Source organism: Citrus clementina, unplaced genomic scaffold, assembly GCF_000493195.1.
Source record: "Citrus clementina cultivar Clemenules unplaced genomic scaffold, Citrus_clementina_v1.0 scaffold_3, whole genome shotgun sequence".
NCBI lineage: Eukaryota > Viridiplantae > Streptophyta > Magnoliopsida > Sapindales > Rutaceae > Citrus > Citrus x clementina.
Window position 1 is genome coordinate 32,052,080 of NW_006262339.1, and position 10,453 is coordinate 32,062,532.

General features: G+C 30.2%; 1 protein-coding gene across 1 annotated transcript; it reads right to left on the reverse strand.

Annotated features, from left to right (window-relative positions):
* Nucleotides 1–9,009: 9,009 nt before the first annotated feature.
* LOC18046265 (mitochondrial import receptor subunit TOM7-1) lies at nucleotides 9,010–10,280 on the reverse strand. Its single transcript, XM_006442357.2, has 2 exons — nucleotides 10,181–10,280; nucleotides 9,010–9,472 (listed from the first exon to the last, which is right to left on the reverse strand). The coding sequence occupies exon 2, from the start codon at nucleotides 9,451–9,453 to the stop codon at nucleotides 9,235–9,237; it is 219 nt and encodes a 72-aa protein (XP_006442420.1). The 5' UTR covers nucleotides 9,454–9,472; nucleotides 10,181–10,280; the 3' UTR covers nucleotides 9,010–9,234.
* Nucleotides 10,281–10,453: the final 173 nt, after the last annotated feature.

Consider the following 10,453-nt stretch of genomic DNA (forward strand, 5'->3'; position numbering starts at 1 on the left):
TTCATCTCAATTATCATAGCCAAAAGAAATCTATGTACAGCATGCATCCACTAACAAAAATCTCATGATATAATTCTAGATAAAATATGTAAATAAAGAAAACTATTAAGAACAACGGTTGCTAACTCCACCACAAAAAGTAAACAAAATCCATCCAAATAAAGTACACGGTGAGTAAAACAAAAGAAAAAAGCAATGGAATTAATCATTTTACTTGCTAGCTATAACTTCAATGTTTTTGCTTAATTGAGTATGGCATTGTCACTAATCTAAAGAAATAAAAACCATAAAAACAATACTTTATTTGTGATTTACGTATACAAATATGCGAATAAAAGTCCAAGACATACAATATATGAGAGGAAGAAAAAAAATATCATCACCAACACTATTTCTTAAAATAATTGATTCAATGTTAGTAAGTTGAGATAAAGACAAAACTAAAAATAATTTTAAAAAATCAAACAGTATGAAAGGTATAAATTTTCATGATGCAAATAGTATCAAAACAAGCACTCAAGTCTTATCCTTATAAAAAAAACACTTATATTCACATATAACATTATCATTATTTCACTTTTAGAGAGTAATTTTTCTGTTAAATGATTAAATTGTCTTAAGAATGTTTAATATTAAAAATCACAGCCATTATATAAAGCTATCATAGCCACAAAAGTAGTAACCAAACCAAAATAAATATATACAAAGCATGTATCTACCAGCTAGATAAGACGCATTCAAATATATAAAGACCACAGTTAAGAAACATTGTAACAAAAGGCCGCAAGATGCTACGTCGTAGCTACACCTTGAACAATCTTACTAGGATGAAATGTCCTCATCTTCAATCTAAAGTGAAAAAAAAAAAAAAAAAAAAACTATTAAGGAAAACTTGTATTGCAATCTTCAATTTCAAAAAATTTTATTTATATATATACTAACTAACTAAAAGCTGAATTTCTTCACCATATTAAATTAATTCAGGCCCGTGATTACAAGATATAGTTAGTTAGTTAGATATGATTTATTTCAAATTTCAACTATGAAATGTCCTCAATATTTTAAAAAATAAGAGCTACTAATACAGAGAATGCTAATGTATTGTGAACTAGAATTTGGAAAATTTTGAGAAAATTTACACATACAAGAGAAAATAGCTTGCGTTGTAAATTTAAGTGGTGAACTTTCACCATTTAAAAGAATGAAAAATCCCCATTTGGAAATATTACTTCCCCACCCTAGCTCTTGAAACCTATATATATGTGATTTATTTCATTATTTTGGCAACAAAAAAAATTAGCTTAATATAAGCTTAATAGCAAGGTACTATTTAGTACTTTGTTTAATTCAAAAAGTTTTCTATTATCTATTTATGTTATAACAAGTTATTAGTACGATGGCTGATTTGATATGTGCAGTTTAATTTTTACTATTTATGTTTACTTTTTTTTATGCTTTATCATTATTTTTATTATTCTATTATTTTAATTGTTTATTGTTTATGATAATTTTAATAGCTGGTTCAATAATACTACCTATATTATTATTATTTTATTAATATGTTTATTATTCTGTTAATATAACTTGTTTAATTTATTTATATGGCTTGTTTAACCGCCTATCAAGTTATTTTAATTTCAATAAATTATGATTTGTTCTTGCATATATATGTCTTTGAATATTATTGTTGTAGCTTGAAGTTTACAAAACAGATGAGATGGTGAGAACCTAAAGTTCTAATTTATGATTTTAAATTAGAACCTAAAATTCTAAAGATATGCATGAAGTTTCTACATATTTCATAATTTTTGTTTGTTTATATTTAAATATTTCATATTTATATTATGATACTTATTACTATTTCTTTTTTATTATTAATAAGATTTTTTGAAAAGTGTCAAGTCTTATGAATTTACAAATCCATGTTCTTGAAGTTTCTAGAAGAAACTAGCTTTCTTGGGTATTGGACACCAAAATGCACTTGTAAGCTATGGGCCTAGAAGGCACTATAGCAAAAAGAGACGAGGTATCTTGGCAAGAAAAATTGAAGCCTATGATTTTCCTCCACCACCACATACATGAGAGCCTAAAAGCTTAATACCTAATGGTCGAGGATCCACTAACTTTGTAGAGTAACTTCTATGAAAGATTTGACCACCAAAGAGATATTTTCCTCTCAAATGCCAAACATGAGTGGTTAATTTGATGTTCCAAGATTATGCAAGAGTCTCTGATTATAACTTTGCTTTATTCCGCATCACCTCAAAATTGAAATTATGTGAAATAGAAATTACTGATCGAAATATGCTTGAAAAGACACTCACCACTTTTCATGCATCAAATGCTGTGTTGCAAAAACAATATTGAGAGTGTAGATACAACAAATACTCTAAGCTAATAATGGCTCTTTTATTTGCTAAAAAAAATAATGAGCTCATAACGAAAAACCATGAATTATGTCTAATAGGCTCTCAAACATTACCAAGAGCGAATGTAAATATATATATTAATAGTGGACATAACCGAGGAGGCAAGAAAGGTTGTGGTTATTACCATTGTGGCAGTCATATGCACATAAGACAGCGAACAACAGAATTGACGCCACCAGAAGTAGAGCATCTATAAGAGAACTAATAAATACGATGATGCAAGAAAGAATAATGCTAGAAATAATAATGAAAAATTTTATTGTCGATGCCAAGGAAAAGGACATTAGTCACGCACCTATCGGACTGACAAACATTTGATAGACCTTTACCAAGCATCCAAGAAAAGAAAAGGAAAGATTGAGACTAATTTAATCGATAGCTCAGATCCTGTTGATCTAATTCATCTTCATGCCTCTGATTTCTTTGAAGACACAAAGGCAAAAACGATCACTAATTAGTGATAGAAATGTCCATATTAATTAAGCTCTTATTATTATGCAAGTTACCATTATGTTAACTTTGTGTCCTTTTGTAGTTTCATCAAATGTTCTTAATGTTTATATCTAATCTTAATATCCAACGTGAACTTTTGTTTAATGTAAAGTTATGGATGTTACAAATAAATTATCTATTTTGGAAACGAAAGCTGAGGATTTATGCTTAAAAAATATTTCTTAAAAATAAAATTACTTGAAAGAAAAGTAAATGTTATATCTAGTCCTACAAACTTGATAAAAGATTCTGGAAGAGTCATAATCTTGTTGGCAAGCGGAACAAAATTAATAATCCAAAATGTTTTATATTCAACAAGATCCAAATTGCTTTATATTCAAAATTAATAATCATAAATACGACTGAATGCTACGCAGTGATGAACCAAAGATTCACAGATCCAAAAGTATTTATGTTATGGCATGATCGCCTTGGACAACTGGATCTACAATAGTGCGTAGAATTATTGAAAATTCTTATGGACATCCATTAAAGAACTAGAAGATTCTGTTGTCCAATGAGATTGTTTGTACCATTTGCTCACAAGGAAAATTTGTGGTTAGACCATCCCCATTTAAGGTTGGTCATGAATCTTTATTATTTCTGCAAAGAGTTCAAGGACATATATGTGATCTATTTCGTTACTTAATGATTTTGATTGATGCATCTGCACAGTGATCACATGTTTATTTATTGTACACCTGCAACATTGCATTTGCAATGCAAGATTGCTTGCCCAAATTATAAGATTAAATGCACAATTTCTAGATTATTCAATCAAAATCATACATTTAAATAATGCTAATGAGTTTACATTTAAGATGTTTAATGATTATTGTACATCAATAAGTATCGACGTTGAGCATCTAATTCCACATGTACATACACAAAATGGTTGGTGGAATTGTTGATTAAATAATATATATATATATATATATATATATATATATATATATATATATATATATATATATATACATATTGTAGGAACTTACTTATGCGTAAAAAATTACCAATATATGCATGAATTCGTGTTATTTTACATGTTGCGGTATTAGTTCATTTTACACCCACCGCTTATCATCAATGTTCTCCATCACAGCTTGTACTTGGTCAACAACCTAATAGCTTCCATCTATGTACTTTTGGTTGTGTTGTGCATGTTCCTATATCACTCCTTCAGCGCACAAAGATGGGATCTCAACGTCGTTTGGGGATTCATATTCATTTTAACTCACCTTCAATTGTTAGATATCTTGAACTCTTGATGGGGATATTTTTGTTGCACGTTTGCTGATTGTCACTTTGATAAATAGTTTTTCTATCATTAGGGAATGGAAAGCCTTTTGAAGTAAGGTATAAACTTTTTTGAAAAGTTTCCACTTTATCTCATTTAGATCCTTGTACTAATCAATGTGAAAATAAAGTACGAAAAGTAATATTTTTGTGGCAAATTGCAAATCAATTGCTAGATGCATTTACAGATGCAGTAAAGGGTAACCAAATCATATGTTTCAATTGTTGATTGTCACTTTGATAAATAGTTTTTCCATCATTAGGGAATGGAAAGCCTCCTGAAGTAAAGCATAAATTTTTTTTGAAAAGTTTCCATTTTATCTCATTTAGATCCTTGTACTAGTAAATGTGAAAATAAAGTACAGAAAGTAGTATATTTGTAGCAAATTGCAAATCAGTTGCCAGATGCATTTACAGATGCAGCAAAGGGTAACTAAATCAGCAAAACGTGTTGCTAATACACTAGCCAGGTGGTTGTTCCTGCTGAACAATCAAGTGTAAAAGTAGTTAATGAGTATCTGTTACGCGTAAAAAATGTGGTAGACCACTTAGTTCCAAAAAGACTACTCCTTAAAAAAGGAAAAAGAAGATCATGATCCTTTTTGAAAATAATGCTCAACTATAAACCCACATTATTAGAATCACCAGAAGAACTTATGGTCCCTAAACAAACACAAGTCCTTGAAGAAATAGAAACTCTTGAAGAGGTATGAAAACATAAAAATAGGGAAAAGTCTATAAATTTTACTTATACAAAGGAAATATGGAATCATAATGAAATAAACATCAACAATGTATTTTCATTCTTAATAGCTACTGAAATTACAATGCTTTTGAGCTTAAAACTGTCAATGAATGTAGACAAAGACATGATTGGCCATAATGGAAAAAAGTAATTCAAATAGAATTAATTTCTCTAAGTGTGAAGTTTTTGGACCTGTAGTCTAGACACTTAAAAACGTCAAACTCGTTGATACAAGTGGGTTTTATGAGGAAACGTAATGAGTATAATGAAAACACTAAATACAAAGCACCTTTAGTTGCACAAGATTTCTCGCAGGAACCTGGTATTGATTATAAGGATATATATTCTCTAGTAATGGATACCATTACATTTCGACATTTAATCAGCTTAGAAGTCTTAGAAAGACTTGACACGTGTCTCATGGAAATAGTGACTGCATATTTACATAAAAATCCTTGAAAGATTCAAAATGTTTGAAGCATTTAATCAAAGGATCGTAATCTATGTTCAATCAAGCTACAACGGCCCTTATACGAAGTTGAAACAATCTAGACTTATGTGGTACAATCTTTTGAGTGAATATTTGATTAAAGAAGGATACAAAGATGATCATACATGCCCATGCATATTCATTAGAAAATCTGAATCTAGATTTGCAATTATAGCAGTTTATGTTGATGACATAAACTTAATTAGAACTTCTGAAGAGCTCTTAAAAATTGCTAAATATTTAAAAAAAAGAATTTGAAATGAAAGATTTGGGGAAAACAAAATATTGTCTCAATCTGCAATCGAGCATAAAACAAAAGGAGCACTTATTCATTAATCAGCGTATGTTGAGAAAATCTTAAAACGATTCAATATGGATCATGCTCATCCACTAAGCACTCCTATGATTTTCTGGTTTCTCGATCCTAAAAAAGATTCATTCCACACCAAAGAGGATAATGAAGAGACATTTGGTCTAGAAGTATCATATCTAAATTCAATCATTGTTTTATTATATCCAGCTTGATGTGCCGGGCCAGACATTGCATCCTCTATGAATTTGTTGGCAAGATTTAGCTTAGTGCCAACACGAAGATATTAGGATGGCATCAAACATATCTTCTAACATCTTCGCGAAATGACAGATTGAAGTTATTTTATTCAAATGAGCCAACAAAGAATCCTGGTCTTATCATTTATGCAAACTTAGGCTGCCTTTTTGATCCATCAGAGTCCATTCACAAACAAGATATATTTTCACTTACAATGGCACAATAATTTCATGCTGATCTACTAAACATACTTTTGTTGCCACCTCTTCCAATCACTCAAAGATCCTTACATTACATGAACTAAGCAGAGAATATGTTTAACTGCTATCTATTATCCATCATAGGCAAAGCACATACAATTTGACTTCCCCCACAAGTATTCCAACAATTATACATGAAAACAATGCTGCTCATATTACTCAAATTAGAGGAGGATACATCAAGGGAGATAGAACTAAGCATATCTCACTAAAGTTTTTCTAAACTCATAAGCTGCAGTAGGACAAGAAAATTAATGTCAAGTAGATACGCTCCATTGATAATTTTGCTGATCTTTTTACTTAAGCTCTACCCGATCGAGAAATTAGTCCATAATATTGACATGCATCAAATCAACAAATTATCAAATTGATACATGACATTTGAGGAGATATTTCATTAAGGAGAGTATATTTTGAAAATAAGAAATCCAACAGCTATATTAGACAAATGTTCATTGTACTATTTTTTCTTCAACTAGTTTTTTCCCCACAGGTTTTACTGGTAAGGTTTTAACGAGACAATATTAAGCACATCTAATCAAGTATCTAAATGGTGAAGTTCAAGGAGAATGTTGTAAATAAGTGGTGAACTTTCACCATTTTGAAGAATGAAAAATCTCACGTCAGAAGTGTTACTTCCCCACCCTAGCTCTTGAACCCTATAAATATGTGATGTATTTTATTATTTTTGGCAACGGTAAAAATTAACTTAGTATAAGCTTAATAACAAGATATTATTTATTACTTTGTTTAGTTCAAAAAAAGAATCTATTATTTAGTTATTTTATAACAACTTGTACTTTAAATGAAATTATAAAAACAACAATTTTCTAATATTTATCGACATAAGATTTTACTTAGTTTTATTTCTGAAAAAAAAACTACGAAAAATTAACCTGAAGAGTGAGGACCGTAACAATGAAAGTAAGATAGACTAGAATCATTGTCAATTAATCTCCATATTTGATTTAATAAGAACAATCTATATCAGCATACAATAGCATTTATTTTCAAAAAATGTGTTAGATCTTAAGTCTCTCAAACAATTACCGATGAATAAAGGTAACAATTTGATCATCATCGAAACTTCTGAAACAATCAAGAAACCCACATCCACGTATGCTTCCAAATTATATATATTAATGAACTCTATGACAATAAAAAATGGGTCTTATCGTATGGAGGAAAATATCTGACCGTCAAATGAGGATCATTGAGCGTATATCAACCCTGTAATATTTTCCAAGGTATCATTTGCTAAATTGGAGATTATATTCCATTGAGCAGACAACCGCAGTTCTACCACAACTCAATATTCACTGTTGAGATGGATCCATTTGATAAAATTTTCAAGTACAGTTTGTTTATTTATGTAGGACTTTTTGGAGTAAAATTTTTATTAAAAAAATTTATTTATTCAGTTGGTAATAAAAACTTTTATTAAAAATTTTAAAATTATTTTGACAATTTTAAAATCATTTTATAAAAAATATATAAAATTATCAAACAAGTAAAATATATTTTAGATATTCTAACATTTTAAAAAAAAATTTCAACCTCTACTCCACAAAAACCCAAAATTTAAAATTTTTACTAACAAAATATATTATTTTATTTTCAAAAACTATACCAAAAAAAATCAAACAAAAAAATGATAAAAAGAACACTAATGACCATTAAATTAGTCATGTTAAAAAAGCATGCTATGTTTTTAGTAGGTAAGGAACCAATATGGAAAAATATTTAGCACCTTTGTTTTCAACATATATTAATAGATATTGCAATGAGGATTTAATTTTTTTTTTAAATTACTCACTCATGATTTCAAAGAGGTATAATTGCTATTGGTCTAGTGTGGGCTGGTAGTTGTTACTGGCTAGGTAGCAGAGCAGGAAACTGAAGAGGATACTTGAAGCTTTGATGGGGAATCACCACATCCTTTACCTCACAGTGGAAATTCTTTTGCAACACCACCAAATGTGAAACATTGTTTACAAGAGTCCATTGCTTCAAATCAAGGGAAGATCATAATCATAAGACTCTTCACTTGTTCTAGTTCACTTACATCAAATTGATGAGTTGTACCCTGCACTGATGCACAATCAATGGCAGGGGCGGAGAAAAAATGCAATCAAATTTCTTGCAAACCAAGCCGTAGAGAAGTCACATGCACAGCATCTCCTACGTTTTTCATCTAATAATAATGATTTTGTAAAAACTAGTGTGTGCCAACTGATATGACATGAAGAGATTAGCTGAAAAGTGAACAAATTCACAACGAAATAGAAATACTGAAGCTTTCCCGCCAGCACTCTTGTTTCTTTAAACCAAATGATTTCAAAACACATCCACAGAAAAAGTATAACAATACCGACACAGAGGTAAAGAAAATGCAACGTATCAGATTAATTTTGCACTGAGAGTCAACTCTAACATCATGAAACACAGGAAATCCAAATGGCCCCAAATCCAACCCTCAATGACAGAAAATACAACATATCACTCCATAAGCTAATTACCAACTGGAGTTTAAAAAATATTAAAAAAAATGTTGCAACCGAAGATCATAAAAGGGGAACATTCAAGATTATAAAATATCACATTCCTAAATCCCTTTTAATCTGTTTGTCACCAAACTAAACTATCCAATAATATTAAAATATGCTAATAATATTAAAATATGCTTATAATATTGATCTATGGTAAACAAAGAAACTAAAAGGAAAAAAAATACAAACAAATTCACCAAAAGAAAAAGAAGCCTCCAATTCAATGGAGATGGTATATAATTCAAATTCCAGACATTTTATACTAGTCAATCCATAAGCTTACAACTAGGCAGGAAGTACGATCACAAGAAACCAAAACTCCTAAAACATTCAATTCATGTAGATTCGACAAATAGGAAGGCACAGCATGATAATAACTATTTTGTTTGACATCAAAAGAAAAGGAAGAGTCAAGTATGGAGATCAAACGGGGCTGAGGAGCTGATAGACTTGGGGCTTGGGATCAGAATTCATGCCGATAATGATGATAAGAGGAATAAATCCATAGTGAGTGACCACTTTAGCCTTTTTCATGGTCCAAGTGCTCCACTCTTTGAAAGAATCGACCATTGATTTCTCCTCTGATACCTTTGCTCCCTTCACGCCCTTGCCTTTGGTCCTAAGTGTTACTCTAGAACCCATTTTCTCCTCAAATCTTGACCTGCACAAGAGTAATAAGCCAATAAACACAACTTCATCATATATCTGATCAAGAAACAGCATTACATCGATAAAAATCACTTAGCAGTTAGCATTCCTTATCAACCACACCAGTAAGATTCTCACACGAGTAAACTCAAATCAAGATAAAAACATCGTCCCATTCTGTAGCAATACTCCACAACAAATTATGAAACTTGAAACAGCCGAGTAAACGATTAATTCTTGTAAGGTATGACTTCTGATTCTCTAACTAACGAACCTAGAAAAGTCCTTGTTGCTGCAAAAATTCTAATCACAGAGCATGGGTTTATATGGATATGCTAACATAATTTTTTTTTTGATTAATTTCTATTTACCAAAATGAAAATAAGAAATTTGAAATTCAACAATCTGTTTATATTGATATGCTAACATAATTTCAAAATACTTTTCCAAACAAAGCAATGAAAAATATATTTTACAAGCCAAATATATTATACGCGTCTTACAAATGCACGACAATGAAACTTTAATCCAAAAATCAAACGTTAACCGTAAATTCATTAGCATCATTAAAGATACCAAAATAATAATTTTTCTATTTTTTCAAACAACAATACATATATAAAATTTTATCATAAAAAAATAAAAAAAAATACTGATAGACAAAAAAATTATTATAAAACAAGTTTAGTAGATCCCGGAGACCGGCGGCGACGAGAAGTACCTGCTGCGGTGAACGGATTGAACGTTGTGTTGAGAGGAGGCTTTAGCGACTGAGAAGCGACAACCGTGATTACTAGGGATTTTATACGTGTATGTGCCTTTGTGTATATATATCCTGGATTGTATGTACTCAGAAACAATTTACTACCATGAGTGAACTTATAAAAAGCTGCCACGTGTATTTTTAAACAATATTTTCAAGTTTCACTCCTCTAGGATCGATTGTCGGCTCCGCTCTCCCTTATAATTTCTTTCTTTCTGTTCAAAAATAAAT

Bases quoted from the DNA above. Each gene is read 5' to 3' on its own strand.
- LOC18046265 (XM_006442357.2), bottom strand. From the start codon at position 9,453: ATGGGTTCTAGAGTAACACTTAGGACCAAAGGCAAGGGCGTGAAGGGA.